Source organism: Maylandia zebra, linkage group LG10 (assembly GCF_041146795.1).
Source record: "Maylandia zebra isolate NMK-2024a linkage group LG10, Mzebra_GT3a, whole genome shotgun sequence".
In the NCBI taxonomy this organism is placed as follows: domain Eukaryota; kingdom Metazoa; phylum Chordata; class Actinopteri; order Cichliformes; family Cichlidae; genus Maylandia; species Maylandia zebra.
The window spans coordinates 23,799,053-23,819,533 of NC_135176.1; the positions used below are offsets into that span (position 1 = coordinate 23,799,053).

Here is a 20,481-nt window from a genome sequence, read left to right on the forward strand (position 1 = left end):
TCACAAAGGCCAGAAACTTTTACTGTGAGACAGATTTCTTCATTAAGAAAACAAAACAAAACTAGCACTAGTTTACTTAGAAAAAGAATAATAACACCGGTCACTTTCACAATTACACAGTCTTTTCTCCACAAACTGCTTTCCAGCGATGTAAAAGAACGTTTAATATGCTTTTAACAGCAGCTCTCTGCTACACAGAAATAAGCTCATTTAAACTTGGAGGACATTCTTCTTGTTAAAAGGCATTTTTCCCTTCCTATTGTCGCCAAAGTGCTTACTCATAGGGTCATCTGATTATTGGTGTTTCTCTGCTTTCTCTGTATTATTCTCTTTACAGTATAATTCACCAAGAGGAAACCGATGTTGTGATTTGGATGTGAATAAATAAAATTGAATTCAATTTACATTACAGTAAATAGGGGGCGTGTTGAGTCTCTGACAAACATGAATAAATAAAGCATCACCTGGCTGGATTTTTATCTGTGCAATAGCTTTTCGTACTAAATGAGCAGTCACGACACTGTGAGCAGACTGAAAATAAAAACTGTGCTTCTAATATTATGGTATTGGTATCACAGTTGGCTTCATATTTGCATTTCTCAGTACTTTTTGTTGCAAAGTTTAAATGTACAAACTGAATAAGAAGGATTTTGCCTGTGCAAACACATGCTTCCACCTTGGATGCCATTTAAACACCCACACGAAACAAGAACCTGACACTGCCGCCACAGAAACTGACATTTTGTGGGAATGCAATTTGAACAACAGGGCAATTCAAGCCAAGCAGTGCCCGTTATGAAGTCTACTTGAATATGCTTTCTCCTCAATCTCTTAAATGTGTTGCTATCCAGGCATCTTTCACGAATGCGCCCACTTTCATTCTATACATCTCTCTCAAACTCCTAATTTTAAACAACAACAAAACTTTTTGCTGGAATGTGATTATTGAAGACCAGCTCAGCATCGTGGTTTCAATATACAGAGACAGAGATAGTTTGATGAGAAGACATTTCGATGATACTGCCTGAGGACACAAAGAGAACCAGGAGAGGAGCAGGAAAGGAGAGCTGAATCGCTGTCTGTTCTCCTACAAGAGTTCATCTATCCACATTCAATAGATGATCCCTGATGTTTGTTGCTTGGAAAGAAGAGACTTGTCTTATCTAACAGCAATTCATCAGTGCAGCAACAAGCCACTTAACGGGCTTAATGAAGTGCAGCCAAAGGAAAAAGGAAAAAAAGAATCAGACTCTGGTAATACACGTTATGAAGCGGTGATACGTTCACAGGTATAACTTTGATTATTTTCAAATGGAAAAAAAAAGCCTGACAAATTCCAACATGTCTCAGTATCAGATGGAGATGGAGCAGCTTTATGTTCCAGCAATACTCACTGGCAAGAACAACTCTCTCAACCCTTCCATTTATTACAATTTCCCCAAGCTTCAAGTAGCAATTATAAACAACTGCTTTCCTAGAAGTTGGATTTTCTTTATATATCAAGAAAAACCCTATGGGGAGGACTCATTAATCAATATGCTAATCAAGGGTTGCTAATCAAGTCCTTATAGAAGGTGCACGAGAATAGGTGCAGTAATTGATTTTCCACTGCCATATACCACAATTTCTTTCACAAATAACCTCCAAACTAAAACCGATAAATCAATGCTGAAAACGCAACTGGTGCTGAGTGCATGTAACTAACACAAGTGATCTTTAAATGTAGCTGCTGATTTAGAGACTGAAACATAAATTTCTTGTGGTTTATCCTATTTGACTGTAGTATATGTAGGCTGATATATATTGAAACTAATTTTTACTGTACATATGTAACAAGTAATCACTTGTTCTCATGCTATGCTACGGCAGGCCAGGTAGGCTCCAACACAATCAATACCTAGATTGCACAGTTTTAGACCTAAAATATTTTAATAGTTGCAAGCATTTGCTTTTTTTTTTATCCAATTATTTGCAGCTGCACACTTCAATTGAAGAAACTGGAAACAACCTCAAAAAGCTGAAGCTGGAATTATGCTTTTTGATGGACTTCCAAGTTAGACATCTGTCTTAAAGAAGGCAGACACATTCAAACTGACTGATGTTCTTTACCAGATGGTTGTGCTGAGCTTCACGAGCTCATTCAGTATCCCCTACCACTGTAATTGTAGTAGAGAATACTATTATTGCTTCATATAAAGGCAAGCATTGCATATGTTGTGCCTGCCTGAAAGGTTTTCTTCAGCTTTGAGTACAAATTATGAGGAACCAGCCTGAGCAGAATGTGAGCTAACCCTCTGGGGACCGCAACAAAATAAAAAGTAAAGCTCTACGGGTTCAATTCATCATCAAAATGTAAATGAAAACTGGAAATTAAAACACAAAAAGAGAATCTGACATTGTGAGCAGAAGAGTATTTTTATTCTCTTTTTTTTTTTGCTTTTTCCTGCAGCCTTTCTCCTGTTCATACAAAGCCTAACCTTCTTACTCCTAAACCTTAATCCAGTGAGCACGGTTCTCTTTTTCTGCGGTAGCTGTAAAATCACTTAACAGCTATGGTCTTTATACAGAGGCCAGTCCCAAACCAAATCATAACCGTCCTGTTAAGTGTTGCGCTTACAAAATTGCATGTTGGCGAGTGTTGTCTTTCAGTATGTAGTAACACAAGAATCCAGAACCAAGACTGATGTAGCCTCAGCCACACGGCAAAATAAAGGCAACATTCACCCACAAACAGCACATTTAAGTCTGTTTATAATAATAAATAACATATACAGTACATAATGTGCTTGCAAAGTCAGACTGTTCTATAGTACCTCACATCTGAGCCCGAATATGGACAAGTTAGACTAACATGTTCTTTGTTTTTTTTTAACCATTGTAGTGTTTGTCTGTCAGATCCTGACAGACAAATTCATTCTCCTCATTTAAACCATTGCAAATATAAGAAGCAGTGGGCAGCTGTTGTTCAGTACCTGGAGACCAACTCCAGTCAGTGCCTATCACTGGATTACATCTGGGCATAATGACAGGAGAGTTAACCAAGCATGTTTTGATGGCAGGGAAAAGTTCCCCAAGGAAACCTGCAGAAGCCTCAAGTTCCATATGCTTACACATTTGTGACAGCTAATATACTGTAAATGTCCCAAAGCTGCTATGACCCTGGCATGGACATGTCAGCATAGTCTTTTGGTTATTATGTAAGGATCCAGGAAGTTGACAATGAGTCAAAAATCAAAAGGCTTAATCTGAAGTTTTTAGTTTATATTATTTTGTTGATCAGGTGCAAAGCAAACATACTTCTCCTTCTTTATTGCAAGTGTTACATTATTTTGGGGGCATTTGAGTTATGGTGAAAATCTGACACTGTTTATTCTTTCCCAGAGGCTTTGAGAATGCAGACTTGCATATTGTGAAATCATGGATTTCCATGATTCACCTCACGGTCAACTCTCAATTCTGGCACCAGTTGACAGCGTTTTAAGTTCCAGTTCTGGCCAGATAGATGGATTCTGTGCCTGGGAATTTGTTTTTTGCATCAAGTGATGTTGGGAGACAGAACCTCACGGCAAAATGGCATTCCACAACAGAGTGCCAACTTGGCATAGCCCGAAGTGAGTGAGACTTACAGACCAGGGGGTGTTCATCATTCATTTTGAAAAGAACCAGGATGTCTACAGGGCTGTGTGGTGGCCATCTGTCTGCCTGTGCATAGGTCTTTTTGACAACCTATTTGGGCTTCATGTTTATTATCTAAAAAACAAATCAATCGAAGGGATCATTCTTCCTGGCAGGAGACAGTTTTCTGAAGGGTGTCTATTTCCCTTTTTAACTCATGATTCTTTTGCAACCAGCCCTGATAGATACAACCAAGTGACCTCATTCAAGTGCTTGCCCATGGGTGTTAAAGCAATCATCTCCAATTTGTTGTAAATGGCTAGATGAACAATTGCTAGGTTTAAATATAAAGTGTAGACAGAAAATGGCAGGCAGGTGTAGGATGGTGGTTAGTGTACCACTAACTGTTATAGTAACTGTACAACAAAGAACAGATTCTCACAGTTTGGATGTCAACATTCCATTAATGGCTTTTATCGGTTGTTATCAGGCCTACATATTGTCAATAGCTTCCTCTACCTTTGAGTATACTCATTCATTTTAATCAATAAAAACCTGAAATCTAGATTATATAGATGTATAGCAGCAGTGTAGATAAGTACATATAAAATAAGGTCATCCATGGTCATCCTATGCACATGCATCAGTCCTTTATGCTCTTATACTTATCTGCAGAGTGATATGTATACAGTGGGGCAAAAAAGTATTTAGTCAGCCACCGATTGTGCAAGTTCCCCCACCTAAAATGATGACAGAGGTCAGTAATTTGCACCAGAGGTACACTTCAACTGTGAGAGACAGAATGTGAAAAAAAAATCCATGAATTCACATGGTAGGATTTGTAAAGAATTTATTCGTAAATTAGGGTGGAAAATAAGTATTTGGTCACCTCAAACAAGGAAAATCTCTGGCTCTCACAGACCTGTAACGTCTTCTGTAAGAAGCTTTTCTGTCCCCCACTCGTTACCTGTATGAATGGCACCTGTTTGAACTCATCATCTGTATAAAAGACACCTGTCCACAGCCTCAAACAGTCAGACTCCAAACTCCGCCATGGCCAAGACCAAAGAGCTTTCGAAGGACACCAGGAAAAGTATTGTAGACCTGCACCAGACTGGGAAGAGTGAATCTACAATAGGCAAGCAGCTTGGTGTGAAAAAATCAACTGTGGGACAGTTAAGGACAGAATGAATGGGGCCATGTATCGTGAGATTTTGAGCCAAAACCTCCTTCCATCAGTGAGAACTTTGAAGATGAAACGAGGCTGGGTCTTCCAACATGACAATGATCCAAAACACACCGCCCGGGCAACAAAGGAGTGGCTCCGTAAGAAGCATTTGAAAGTCCTGGAGTGGCCTAGCCAGTCTCCAGACCTCAACCCCATAGAAAATCTGTGGCGGGAGTTGAAAGTCCGTGTTGCTCGGCGACAGCCCCAAAACATCACTGCTCTCGAGAAGATCTGCATGGAGGAATGGGCCAAAATACCAGCTACTGTGTGTGCAAACCTGGTAAAGACCTATAGTAAACGTTTGACCTCTGTTATTGCCAACAAAGGTTATGTTACAAAGTATTGAGTTGTATTTTTGTTATTGACCAAATACTTATTTTCCACCCTGATTTACGAATAAATTCTTTACAAATCCTACCATGTGGATTCATGGATTTTTTTTTTTCACATTCTGTCTCTCACAGTTGAAGTGTACCTCTGGTGCAAATTACTGACCTCTGTCATCATTTTAAGTGGGGGAACTTGCACAATCGGTGGCTGACTAAATACTTTTTTGCCCCACTGTATAATGAGTTAACCGCATCAGCAAGTCATAGTGCAGGAGATAGAAAGTGACAATAAAATAAATGTTTTACAGGATTTAAAATCTGTTCAGATTTACAACAAACATGCTTTTTTTTTTATCATTCGACTGTGTGGCTCGCTTCATTTTTCTTTACAACCTTGATTTGATTTAAGGTTGATACGATTGATTTACTGTTCATCACTGCAAGTGTTTTTCTAGCTTGACAGACAGTGAAGGTAATGGCCTCAGTGGGACACAGTACAGTACATTAGTGCATTGATGTGTATGTGCGTGCAGAATGCACGGGATATTTACCATGGCGCGAGGTTCCTGGGAGGAGGTACGTGACACGCTGACTGTATCCCCGCTGCTTCGCCTGCTGCTCTTGTGCCCTTCAGCGAGCCAGCACCCCGAGGTTCCCAGCAGAGCGGCCACAGCCACAGCCCAAACACCCATGCTGCCCATGAGTGTTTCTCTGTGTGAAAAGCAAAAGTACAATGCACACATAGTTCTTAGACTCTTTCTGTTGTTCTGCAAACTGCAGTTACAAGAAATAAGTGCAGCACAGTTTAATAGTTCTCTTAACAAGTGTCTGTATTTATCAGGAACGTGACAGTTGACATGTCTAGTATGCAGTTGAAAACTGTGAAAATGAGACATAACCTCTTTAACATGTTCTTTAATCAGCGTGAATAAATAAACAATGTCAAAACTGTGCTGTTTATTACGTAGCTTTGACTGCAAATCTTCACACCTTACCTGTGATTTTAATCTGTCATAATCCAATTTGTATGCAAATAATTTTTGATTACTTTATTTACTTGATAATATCAGTTTGTTTGCCCCAGAGGAGATAAAGACACATGAGTTGAACTCACGGTACCAATTATGCAGCTTTCCTCTCTGTGCAAAAAGCACAAAGACAGAAAAAAAATATGTGAGCCCTAATTCTTACTTTTTATTTGAATAACTCTGTCTTTATTGAATGTTTATCTGATATTGCAGTGCTTCCAAAATGTTTACAGATGTCTGATAATAGATTTAGTACATGCAGAGACAAATACCTGAAATTATGTTAATGTATGCTCACAGACCAAGTGGAACAAGTATTATACTCGCCATGCACGCACACACATCACACAGCATAATGCTGCTATGTACACATCAAAGACCACACTGATGGGAATAATTATGTGTATTACAAAGTACATAAAAAATCTGTTGATGTCAACAAAGAGAAAACCCTCTGAAGTAAGAAATGGTGGAGTGGTGTGGGAGCTTAAAATAAAAATTCAGAAGATCGGTTTCACTGCTGTGACATGCGCACACTCACATACATACTGACAAATTCAAACATAACGGCCTCAAATGTCTTTCAAATAATGAGTAGTTCCTTTTGTTAATCATCTAAAAATGACAAAAATTTGAATTGAATAATTTAAACATTTAACTATGTTTGAAATTATGCCTCTTCTTTAGCCCTGATTGCAAAAGTAAGTGAACTAAAGAGCATTTCAGGTCAAATTAAATCACTCAGTATTCTACAGATGAGGGGAAAATATTATAGCAATTGGCTTAAAGTGAACCCCAGACTCAATAAACAACACTAATCGTCAACACAGTCACAATAGAATATAATACAGGCTTTATAAAGACTTTCTGTCTGCTTTTTTATCTCATCAATGAGTATTTATTGCAAAGATATTGTACTGAGTTTATCTTGCACTGCACTGATGTTTTTAGTATTGTGCCAGCCTCCTGTAGCGTTTGCCCTGAGGGGAAATATTGACTTCTCATCGGATCTTATCAGCTGATGTGTGTCTTTATAGTTCCACTGTGCGACATGGCAGTTTGTTACGTGTGTAATTGTGCTTTTAGGTAATAGGTTTATTGTTTTTATTGTGGACTTATGCTTTAGAATATGGCTTTATTGTATGTTTTACTGCTGAACCAGCGTGAAAACAAATTTCCCTTAGGGGGCCATAAAGTTTGCAGTTGTACTGTAACAAGGGCACAAAAACCCATGATGCATCTCAAGCAGTACAATAGTTTATGGTGTCAAATGTCTGCAGTGATGCTTGACTTGAATGCAGAATTTTAGAAGAGAGTCGTGATTCACCTTGACCTGTTATGCCCTGGAGATGGTGGCTGAAAGTTTATCCAAGCTAACTTTTACTTTTTAAAGTAATAATTTTATGGCCATTTAATTTTTGCTTTCTTTTCTTTTTTTCTTTTTTTTACTATTTGCAAGCAGCAAAACAAAGTGTACACAAAACGGTTAATGTATTATATAATGAAACTGATAAGAGGGGTGTGCTATAAGTCGAGACTGATGGGTCTTTCTTTGCACCAATAAGAGTGACTTGTGTCTTTAAATAAGTTAATGAAAGGAAGGTTATGAGGAAAAAAATAACACACTGATAAAATGGGTCTGCAGAATTACAGGACCTGTAACATCAGATAATTAATCTTCCAGGGCTTGACATTGTCGCTATGGGTTATGCTTTTCACATTCATTTGATCCCTTGATAATATAAAAATTGATTAATAGAGCTTTAAGGAAATATACTTGCAAAGTGCACTTTAAGTAACAGCATAGTTTATTCAAAAATAACTTACTCTGATGTATTGCAAAGATAGATATCATTTTTTTAAAAACAGACTGTAGACATGCAGTAAGAAAATGTAAAAATGAGAATTTACTGGGAATTACAGAATGCACAGCAAAAGGAAAGCAGGAACCAAAGCAAGAGTCCAACAGTGATGAGGCAAAATAAAAAGAATGTAAAAGAAGATTATGAAGACACCAAATACTCTCAGAACAACTGGGAGAACTCAAATAAGCTCAAAGAAGGAGAGTCAACTGACAACACAGTAACTGACATGGGAGACACATGAGGAGGTAATGGGAAACAGGTGGAAACAATCACTGAAACAAGACATAGACAGGTAGTAAAACCGGCTAAGACACACAAGACATGTAACTACCAATATATAACAGCAAGAAGAAAACCTGCATAACTTCAATAAAACACTAAAACCACCAGCACATCATGATATATTTAATTTGCCGCATAACAACAATATGTTGTTTATTTCATTATCGCTTTCAATGGCTGGAGCTTGAAGAATTTATACATTGTGAAATATGTTGCAAATGTTGGGGTTTTGTGATTACTTTGCCGCAGTTTCTTATGTGACAGTTGAGTAAAGATACTCTGTTACTTTTCACTGCCTCATAGACACAAAATCACACAAGTCCTGTCAGTGTAAACAACTCATGAAGGGACCATCAACATTATTCAGCTAGCTAGCCGGGGGCTAATGGGCCCACATGGATGAGAGCTCACCCTTGTGAAATTAAACACCAAATGAGATCTGCCAGTCACTGTCTTAATGTGCTGCCTTTCCCCCTGGCATTGGCCCACACACAGCTACACACATTCATACATGAGCACACACGGGCACATACACACAAATGCAAACAGAGCCCCGGTCTCATGGACTGAATGGTCCATTTTGAAATTCATCAGGAGGGAGAAACTCTGTGCGGAAGCTATTATTTGACCAGAATATTAAAAAGCTTAGAGGAACACATTCTTTAGAGTCGCTGCAGCCTTTGGCAGCTTTGCACAGATCAGACTGGTTTACTGAGGGACTTGCAACAAAAACAGACCTAAGGTGCTGAAAGTTAAATGCATCTATTCACATCTCAGCTGTAGTGTTTCCCCATCTCATTGTTTCTGTTTCCTTTTGTGGATTTCCTAAACTTATGTGACAGAGGGATATTGTTTATAGCACAAAGAGTCTCGCAGACCTACCTGTTGCTGTGGTTTCTACAATTAAAACTGCTTTACTTTCTGGACATTTAATAATAATCTTTTTCATCACAGTCAAGATCAAGTCTACAAACAAGTGGCTCTTTTACTTTACTACTTGCTTTAGAAAGTAAGACCTATTCTTAAAATCATGAAAACATAATTATTTGATTGCATCTTGGTTCCAGTCTTCATCAACAACACCTGTGGTCAGGTAGTTAATGCCTTCTTCGTGATGCTGCTATAATGCGTTTAGTTTAATAACGTTTATGAAGCTAAAATGAATGCACAATTAAACATAAGCAAAGTATATTACTTGTAAGTATATGACTTTTGTGTAGTAAAGGTCCAGCTGCCAGCTACCACAGTTTGAAATGAGACACAAGGAGAAAAGCACCAGCTTATGTGCCTTTAAGGTGTAGCCAGTTCAACAAGTCAGGAACTCAAATTTTAAGGCCAAATATTCATTTTCACCCAAAGCTTTAAAATGTTTGAGAGGCAGCAAAGATTTTTTTTAATGTATGTGTGGACGCCCAAACACAAGCTTACAGTATGAAAGGCTCAGTACTCCGGGGTCATGAAGAAATGAAATGCCGTGCCATAAAATTTAAAAAAATAATATTTTGGTCTTGTTCGGTAGGTTTTACTACAATTTTGCAAGTGACTAAATACAACACTTCAAGCTCAGAACTCACTTGTTTAACAACTTAAATACGGAAAAAATCTCATGTAAATGATAAAAAAACATACATAAAAAATATCAAACTTTTGATTTTTGAACTCACTCTACTTATATCGGACAAGAAGGATCTCCATCCAGCAGTTTTTCTTTCAGTGATATTGAGAGATGATGTCTATTTATTTGAATATAAACACTTAAGTAATCTTAAAGCTGTTCTCTTGTCAAGAACAGACATCAAAAGATTATAACTTTGAAATTGAGCTGGGTCCAAATTTTGTTGCAAAATGACTGTTTTTTAGTCTTCTAAAAATATAACAGAAAAGCACTTCTCTCTCTGTCTCTGTGTAAGAAAATACAAAAACATTTACTCCTAGGAGCACAACTAAACTGTCAGGCTGGGCCTAATGGTGATATTTTCAGCAATATCGTGTATAAATCTTTGAGAGCATAATGTTCTATCAGACTGGTTCTGAATCATGCATCTTGTTTCTTTTGTGTCATTTATAGCTTTTTTCGGTGGATCAAATTATCTATTGACTAAATGCATCATAACCTATTTATGTATTTGGAATTTGGCCAGACAAAGAAAAAAGTAATAATTCAGTCAGTTAAACTCATCATAGTTATCTGTGTTGACAGAAAAAGAAATGTTTATAAGAATAAGATGTGGTTCATTCTTACTAGATTTTTGAAAATTGTTGTTTAACAGCAGTTCATATTTCAATGTGCTTTACTATGTTTAATTTTACTCCCACTAATAATTTTGAGCACGAATATTGGCAACCAGTCACATTGGCTGTATGTTCCTACCCACTTAGCCAGTAAAATCAAATTCACTCGTATCCATTTGACATTGTAAACTATAAAAAAATATGTGTATTGACAAAAATGAGAGTAGCTAACATGAAACCATCTTCATAACGCTGGCTTTATTGTTCGGTCATCTACAGCAGCTGTAACTGATCACATTTGAACATTCAAACACTCCTGACTTGCTGAGCACAATCAATGAGTTTGTGATTTTGAATCTATAATATTCTACAATAGCACCATCCTCCCAGAAAGATCTGCTCCATGAGCTGCAATAACAAACCCCACTTTAGTTATTATGACGGGAAAAAAGAAGCAACTCACCGTGACATTTAAACTGATTCAAAGATATAACTTAAAACTCTTTTTTGTACTCAGTACAGTTAAATTTACAATGCTAAAGGTTTATTATGCCCCTAGAATCTGACTAAATTAGCATGACTTAAGTGGCATGTTTGTCAGGAGACCAAGACACAGCCAAATTCAGAACTGGCATGTAAATGAGCATTGTATGCAGCCCTGCAGTCTCTCTGGTGCTCTTTGTAATGGCAGCAGGGAAAGGCCCCTAGCTGAGCTCTGAGACAAATTCAAGTGATCAGACTGAGCTCTCCTTCCTGCTCTCAGTCCCAGCTCTGCACCACTCCAGGTAGGTCTGCTGTCACAGTTACAAATGACACATGCAGTTCCAGAACGACAATCATTCCCCACTCAGCGTGAGTCCTCCCTGCAAGTTGCTGAGTATTTAAAAAAGATTACAAAGAAAGGGTGGGAGGGGCACAAAAATTAACATCTGCGAATGCTGAACAGCACATGCTGAAACTGTAGTTCACCACCCTCGTGTAAAATGTTTTGCATATGACGGATTGGCTTTCTTTGTGTTTCATGTCACTAAACAGCTTTAATTTTGAGATATTCTATTTATACAGTTTTAGAAATTATTAATGAAAAGAGTTATATTGGTTAACCTACTAGCCTATCCTCCAAAAGTAGAATGTTAAAAAAAAGATCATCTGTCAATCATGTTATGAAAGCACAAATCATTTTTTCCACCACATGATGCATGCCCCATTTTGGAACAAACCTCTCCACAGGCTGATGCTCTGAGTGCTGCCTCACTCTGAAGCTCCTCTTCAGTAAAATCTCTGCTATCATCCTGCGTCTGCCGGCCTGTCTGCCTGCACTCAGGTTTCAAACAACCCATTCTTCAGAAAGATGTCTATGTAGCATGAAATAGAGCTACCAAGAGACTCGCCTTTGCCCAAAATGTTTACATGACTCACTCGTCAAGATTTCATTCTTGTTCCTGTGCGGTTGGAAAAGATTCTGAAGAGACCAGACGTGTCAATCTGTCAGGCAGCCATGCATCAGGATCACACACGCTCTAACCTTAGTTATCTTTCAGACGCTCCAGATGAACAGGGGACACTTACTTTCAGCCTCCCCCACCCCCACCTTTTTTTATGATGATGAGAAATATGATAACTGTCAGGGTGCTCTGAGTGGTGTTTCCCAAAATGGATTCATACAGAAGCCTAGCCATGCAAAGTAAGGTCAGTCACTGACTGTGATGTAAATATGTTAGAAACACTACCCTTTGGAAGGAAGATGGGAGGTTGTCAGCACACCAGATAAAAGCTGACAGGTCGTATCCGCTCATATGATTCACAATTAAAACGAATTCTTCTCCAGTAGTCAAGGTGAAACTAATTAAGAAAGAAAGGGTCTAATTAATAGTGTAGCAGTTGGAGGCCTAAAGGGAACATTTGAACATTAAATCTTTTATTTGTTTGATAATATTCAGCTTATTTTAGCAATGATGGTGTTCCCTGCTTACAGCTGGCCCATAGGTTTTGGCTCTGTCACAAGCCCATACTGCTAAATTTACAGGTGCATCAAACTGCCTCAATTTGATCTCATTTAAATCTTTATAAAATATGCTGCCAGCTTTGAACTCTTCTACTCTTTAAAATGCATTAATATTTTTTATTTACACTTACATTGGCTCAAATGGTTGTACTCCCAGGTTTTTCTGTATCTGAGTGTAAGATTGTTAGTGATAAATTCTTCCGTTTGGGTTTCTGTTTGGGTTTGTGTTGAAAGTGTTGATTTTCAATAGTTTTGTAACAGTCTGTTTGATTTCATGTACTATTTTTGAGTGTTATTACTTAAACAATTTTTTGTTGTTGTTTTATAATTAGTTTTCCATTTTACCTGAATAAATCACAACATACGCTGAACACATTACCTGGACAAGAGCAGGTTATGTTCAGGGATTTGACTGAAATTGACTGAAAGCACCATATTTTTTTTCTTCTTTTTTTTTTTTTTTACTAATTATCTGTATTTGCAGCATGGTTTAAGTGCAATACAGATTATCTGCAGGGCAAATACATGGTTTATGAGCAAACTATTGACCCATAACTTACCAATAATACCAGTTACCAATTAATTAAGTTGCAATAGCGCAAACTGTGCATTGCGATTTCACTGGAATTTACATGTATTCAGCCGGTGATGCATAAAATCTATAAATGTCTTTGTACTTGATTCTAATCTGCTGCTAAGTCACTTTCACACTGATGAAATTGCAGCTACTAGAACACAAAATACAGACCAAGAAAACCCATTGAATCAATAAAATGAATTTGACTTTGATCTGCTGACAAACTAAAGTGATTTCCATGTTTTTTAAGACTATTAGACTGTAACATTTAATGTTCTTTGTATCCATTTTAAAGTTTGTGTGGCTGTCACGCTAGAAAAAAAACAGGCACCAAGAGTGCACTGAGAGCTAAAATAATTAACTCAAATTCAAATGCTTATTTTGCCACAGTGTGCTAAATCCCAAGATTAATGATTTTCCGCAGCATTAAGCTCTTGTTCTTTATAGATTTTTATCATCATCTGATAATGTCTCTGATTGGAGTAGGTGGCACTAATAGGGATTATTTTTCAGGTTTTAGATATCACCCTTTGTCAATACACTTGAATCAAATGATTAGTTCATTACCAGGCCTCTGGAGAACCTAGGGTGTCTTGCATTGAAATCTGCTGCAATGACCCGGTTACTGCGTTCACCAGATATCAACACAATTTCGATCCGCTCCTCACGTGTTAACCTCTTCGACATGTCAATGGCTGTGAACAAAGAGAAACTTGTAAATAACTCATGAAAGAATAAAGTTACGTTGAAACCAAGCACACCATTGTTTTTCTTGTGACATTACAAATACGTTTGATGTGTCACATGGCCCTCTTCCTATTGAAAAAACAAAAGCTGTATCCAAGATGGCTGACTTCTAAATGGCCACCACAGTCACCACCCATCTTGAGGAGTTTGCCCCCTCACATATACTAATGTGCCACAAACAGGACATTAATATCACCAACCATTCCCATTTTATTACGGTGTATCCATATAAATGGCCCACCCTGTACAGCTAAATCCAAACCAAGCTTTCTAAGAATCAGTTGAAACTGATGAAGTATCATTTGATTGCAGCCTCTCTGACCAACCATGACATCTCTCTACCTTAACCAACGGGGTTGAATATCGCAGACAAGCCCCCCATTTGTGACAAATTGACTAGCTCAAGGTATGCAACAAAGGGTGCAAGTGGAATAAAATCTGACATTATTCGACATAATGCAACAAAAATAATAATAATGTCAAGAAAACAATTGCTGCCAGGTGGAAAGAACAAGAAAGACTGAGCAGTTTATCTGGGCAAGCTTTTATAGTTTGAGCTGCGTCACTTGGAAACCCTACTTTGTTATCCAGTTTTCCAGGACTACCTTAGAAAAAGAAGGAGGAGTGTGACACAGTGAAAAATGATTAAAGTTTAGTTAGTTAATAACTTATTATTGCAACAATTATTATTGCAAGGTGTTATTAAACAATGTTCTTACAAGAGTGCCTGATTATGTTTCAGCTGCAGGCTGTAGCAGGTAGCGCTGCTTGTTCGATTTGGGAGATTGTATAAACCATTGACTGTGTGATAAAAGGTGAAATCTAAAAACTGGTAAAAGTTAAAAACTTAGCAATTTGTTGAAGGCAAACAAAGATGAATAAAACTCTAACACCAAGCACAAACAAGATGACACAAACACAAGCGTGGAAACAGCCAACAGCAGAGCGAATAATACGAGCAACAATAAGGACGCCATTAAAGCAATTAAAACACGTAACAAAAACATATGGCAGCGGTGATAGAAAAGTTAATATATTCATTTTGCAGAGAAACAGCACCACATGTCCCTTTTCAGATTGTGTTAAAATGCACACTCAGACAGAAAAATAATGCTTCAGCCAACCGGAAAAGGCACAGGGACCACTGAGAGAGTACGGTGCAGGTTGTCGTGCTTTAGCGCGAGATATCCTTATCAACTCAGCTTCTCTTGCATTGCCTCCAAATTAATTATTGTCTGACGCTCTCTCTTTGCTACTTTCTTTCTCTATAGAAGAGACAGAGCTTCAGGCTGTTAGGTAGTAATAAGACCATCTTGACACTGGAGAGAGAAAGAGAATGAATAGTGGCTCCTTCTTTGGCGCCATACACTATTCTCTTCCTGTCCCACTTTGCTTTTCTAATATTGACTTTTGGCTTTTTTATTAGACAAGTTTCCATGAACAGATCTACAGCCCTTGGGTGTTAAAGCCCACATCCTGCTTGTCATGTGTGTCTGAAAGACACAAACAGAGGGAGACTTGTTGAATCCATAAATCCTTGCAGGATGTATGACATGGCTGTAAGGGCAAAAAGGATATCAGGAGGCTCTGCAGTGCCATAACTGGGTGGTCTGCTGGGCTAACAGGACTGCATCTGTTAATTATACAGCAGTAGCAAAGAGGGAGAAAAACAGGTGACAGAAAACAGTGGAAGCAGAAAAAAAGCACATCCCGTGGCAGGAATGGCACTTTAGAGGCACTTTGGTTTCTGTATGTAATTATCGCTGATTGAAGAATAACTAGAACTCATGTTGTAGTACTAGTCATCTTCATTCAATATGTTGAACCCTTTGCAGTTTTATTATTTATAACTAATCGTTAATTACGTTGATGATGCTAAACTGCAGACTCCACTGGACACGCAGAATGATTCAGTAAATGAGTTCTCTACTACAGTAAGCGAAGTAAAATTCCTAGACAGCTTGAATCATATCATTGTTGAAATGTGATATGGCAAATCAAGTTTCAGTAAAAATAAATAAATAAATAAATTCAATATGACAGTTTTAAATAGTGGCGGTGGTGGGGAGGCTTCATAAAAGGGACAGGCAGATGGCTGAATAAATTCACTGCAGAAAACATATGCTAGGTGACCTTTTTGTAACCCCTCCATGCATTTCTTCCTCTCCTCTGACTCTTTTGGTCAGTTCAATTCAAGCAGAGGAGGCGGCAATCACTATTTGCTCAGAGCTGCGCTGCTGATACTCTCAGCTCAGCTGCTGTGTTCATATGGGATGCAGCAGTAAAGGTCATTTCTAGAAGTTCAACATTAGTGATCGGAATTTCAAGTGAACCATGCTGCCCACATTTCCTGCACTCTACGGGGAGTACAGTGGACTTATCAGGTGAGTCAATGGCCACAGTAATGTGAAATAAAAATGTAGAGAATCTAATGGACCAAGTTACAACCCTACCTCAGTTTCAATGTCATTCATATTAATTCTTACTGTCATAGACCTCATTTTAATCAGTTAAAGCTCTCTGTGAGACTTCGAGCGCCCTGGTTAGACCCACAAGAAAGAGTTTAAAAAGTTGAATCTTGTCAGAAGCATCCAAATGTGAGTGTTTTTGCAGATGGAGCAACCCAGGAGAGTACAACTCGCCATATATAATGCATTTTTACCTTTGTTTTGAAGCATGGCTCATTACATTTCTCTGGGAAATTTGCAGACCAAAGTTTCAAAGTGTAAAGAAATGGAGGGAGTCAAGTGGGTATGGTTTACCTGAGGGGACTGCTTTGTAGCGATAATAAATCCTGCTCCTGATTAGATGAACTCTGCATGGGTTTCAGGTGATGTGATGCCAAGCATCACTGTTCACGACTGGGAAATTATAAGTGATAAGAAAATTTAATTTGCCCTAATTAAATGTTACACAAAAATGTCATCCAGGCCTCTTTAACTGTGGATTGTTTAGAGCCTGCAGTGACTGTGTTAATTAAAATGACTACTCACTGCAAAAAAGGTGCAAATAAATCAGAGAATCAGTTAATCAGTCAAACAATCAAAAAAGCAAATTAAACAATGAAATCTACAAAATGCTGTCCAATTTTAAAACACAGTTACTTATCAAACAAAAAGTAAAACTGTTTTTTTTTTTTACTTGGTCTGCTGCTGCCTGCTATGAGACAGTTGTACACACCTAAATAATCAAAATCTGTTGAGAAGCCAACTGACTTTTTCCCGTTTAACAGTCCCCAATCAGCATACTATCACACACCACTCAAATCTCTCATTTATATGCTGGATTTCTATTTGGAAAAGTAATTTTTAAGCACAGCTTAAAATTGTCATTTGGAGTAACAAAGCTGAGGTTTTGGTCATTTTCACAATTTAAAAGTATTTGCTGCCAACAAGGATTCCCTCTGCTGGAAACTCCTGGAGCAAGAGACTGAACAACGACCTGCTGCTCTTAACTCTGACCTTCTTGAAGCAGGGCATTCCTCTATTAGGATCACCATAGCATCACATTTATAGAGTATTAACATAGTGATTTCAAACCAAATTGAGAGATAAGGATACCCTAAATGAACTATTTGTCGGAACTCTTTCTTTCCGCGATCAAGCTCGGAAGCTGGAAACTGCAAAAAAAACAAAAATTACTACAAATCCAGCCCTGCCGTGTGCACTTCGAGTCGGGACGCTGACTACAGTTTACATTTTGTATGCTTGTGATGCACTCTTAGAGGATGGATAAACCTTGTATACCATATAATACAAAACACCAGTAGAAGTGTGTGAAAGCTCTTGGTACACAACCATAGTAGGAGCTCTGTTGCCATTGTTGACCTCTATTGCCATGCACTGCATAATAGCACGTGTATATATGCACACATTCTGCTTTAAGCTGGTTCTGGCAGTTAGCAGGAGAGCACAGGACATAATCGTTATAGTGCAGATTCTATGTGTGCATGTGCATATGTATACTAGTGTATCATCAGTGTCAGTACTGTAACTGCGTGAGTCATCCGACTATTAAAGCTGTCTCTGAACAACAACAACAAGCAGCCATAATCTGCTGGACACCACGCTGTAATGGCTCTCTGTTTGACAGCTAATAAGTTTCATAGCAGATTGCAAACTACAATGTGCCCAACTGCGCCACTATTCTGGCTACATCATTATTTCTCAACTTGACCTCAAGGTGAGCTGCAGAATTGCGCTGACAGAGTTCGGAGCTAACTCCCTTAATCCCCCAACTCTTGCTGTTCTAATATAACCGTGATAAGTACTGGTTACGTCCTGGTCCTCATGCCTTCTTGGTGGTATATGTTACAGCTTTAGCAGGTCTGCACGGAGTCAGCATGTATGCATTGGGACATGCTTGCTTGTATCCCTGCAAAGAATGAACAGGTTTGTGCCTAAACGATATGTGTAACAGTAAATTACAGATCGGAGCCTCTAGAGCAAACAGATCTAGCAAGAAGTATTGCTATTAATGTTCTCATTTAGGAGCAGGGGGTTGGGACTGACGGTCGCTCTGAGCAATATATTTGCATGCCTTTCTGTATGAGACTACCTGCCTCAGTTTATAGTTTTATGGGTTGTTTGCCGGCATAAGAATGAAAGGCTGGGACTTTAAACCTATTTGTACACATAGCACAGTGATGAATGAGCATAATTCACCCGTTTGATGTCGGCTGCATATCTGGTTCCAAGTAGAGAGCGAATCCAACAAATCCGAAAAGAGACTGCAAAAAAAAGGAAAAGAAAAGAAACAAAAAAACGAGTGGAAGGAACTGAGAAGGGAAGCAAGTGGCCGGAGAATTTTCAGCACCGTGGAGAGCTCCGGTGCAATATACGCTATACTACGGCAGCGTGTGCGCCGACCAATCCTCATTTCCCACTCCGCTGGCCGTCACGGAGGCTTTGCTTCCACCGTGCCAACTCTCTAGTGACACTGATAGGATTTTCCCATGAGAGTGCGCCGAAGCAGCTCATTTAACGCAATCAGACAAGAAATGCTCGCCGTGTTTCAGATGCTGTGCCCTTTACACTCATATAAGAGTTTTTGCGTGCTCCATAAGACCCTGGTTGTTAATAGATAAAGTCTTGCCAGCGTCCTGAAGAAAGCAATTGGCCGACGAAAGAAGGGGGAGTGTGTGTGTGTGTGTGTGTGTGTGTGTGTGTGTTGAGGGGGTTCAGGGACCAAGAATCAGTACCATAGAGCCCAGCGATGTGAGGTGTGTGTGCGCGTCTCACAGTGTTATCATTTCAGTCCCTCTGCTGCTTGAGCAAACCTGGCGCATCCGGGCAAAGGAGTCCTCCTGGACCCATTTATCAAACATTGCCCTGTTATTTTCGTGCAGGTAGGGCCTCTGCACGGTTATGTGGGGTTACCAAAGGTGGCATGTGGTCATGTGAAATGATTAATCACAAGCCGTTTTGCGCCAGACAAAAGGCGACATAGCAGGCAGTGTAGTTAAAAACTGTCACAGATTGTCACTGACATCGCCCTGCGCTATAAAGCTGCACCTCTCACACATCTCCCCGGCTGTAAATTCTAGAGCTCTGTATTATTGATGCATTTCTCCTCAGCTGTAACTAATTCAACATTAAAGCACGCCACTGCCATCCTCTTTACAGTTTCCGTTCATTCACACTCACCCTAATGCAAATAGTGCGGATAAAGCGGTGTCACGCACCCAAAACAGCCAAACTTGTAAAAAAGAAGAAAGAAACGGCAGATAAATGCGCCTTTTAGTGAGTTGATACCCCACACCCCGCCTTAGTACATAAACCTTTCACCTTACCTGTGGTATTCCGAGGCAAACGGATTATAAAAGAAAGGAAATTCGTGCAAATATGCCACAGATTTCCTCGCAGAGACTCGTCCAGTCTGCGCTCCTTAGTTCCACTCCTCTCCTCTCCACCTCTCGACAGGGTTTAAAGGGTTCAAATTAATTATGGGCTAGTGTAATAGTAGCAGCAGCTGTGTTAGTAGCGACGGGTAGAGCGTCCCAACTCTCAGCAGCGGCTTGCCATCCTCCGGCTCCTCTGGCTGGTTTCCTCTCAGCGCTACGCTCCAGCTCTGCCCCTATTTCAACTCCTCTCACTCCGCTCTCCTCCTGACGTCAGCCGCTGCACGCCAAATGCGGTGAGGCTACATCTGCAGATCCATCGCATTGGAAAGCGACACCTGTGTGTGTCTGTGTGCATGCGTGTGCGTGTTTGCGTGCGTGCTAAGACACTCGCGAGGACCACATACCTTGCAGGGGAGAAAGGCGTCGTGTGAAATATTCAAAGACTGTTTTCAGTTTTTATTCGTACTGTTTTTTTTAACCAGGGGTTGGAAACAACCTTAGATGCAAGATGTCGGTAACGTTATGAAGTTCACATAGTGTACAGGTACAATAATACCCGTGATTTTTTGTATTTGTATGAAAGTACAGGACTTGAATCGGTTACCTTTTTCGATCCGTGGTGACCCTTAAGTAGATACTACCTAAAATATATCTTGTTTAACATTTATGGTGTAAACTCAGGCGTTGAAAATGACAAAGAAAAAAATGCAAGCAACCAACATTCTTGTACT

The 20,481-nt window shown here is 39.1% G+C and overlaps 1 protein-coding gene across 1 annotated transcript in view; it reads right to left on the bottom strand.

The window, feature by feature from the left end:
- The window catches only part of fstl4 (follistatin-like 4), a 225,043-nt gene extending 205,027 nt beyond the window's left edge, over positions 1-20,016 (bottom strand). The window contains exons 1-2 of the mRNA XM_004561753.4: positions 19,700-20,016; positions 5,724-5,883 (exon numbers count right to left, since the gene is read on the bottom strand). Of these exons, the coding sequence (XP_004561810.1) occupies positions 5,724-5,873 (150 nt within the window). The 5' untranslated portion in view covers positions 5,874-5,883; positions 19,700-20,016. The remainder of the gene's footprint in view (positions 1-5,723; positions 5,884-19,699) is intronic.
- Positions 20,017-20,481: the final 465 nt, after the last annotated feature.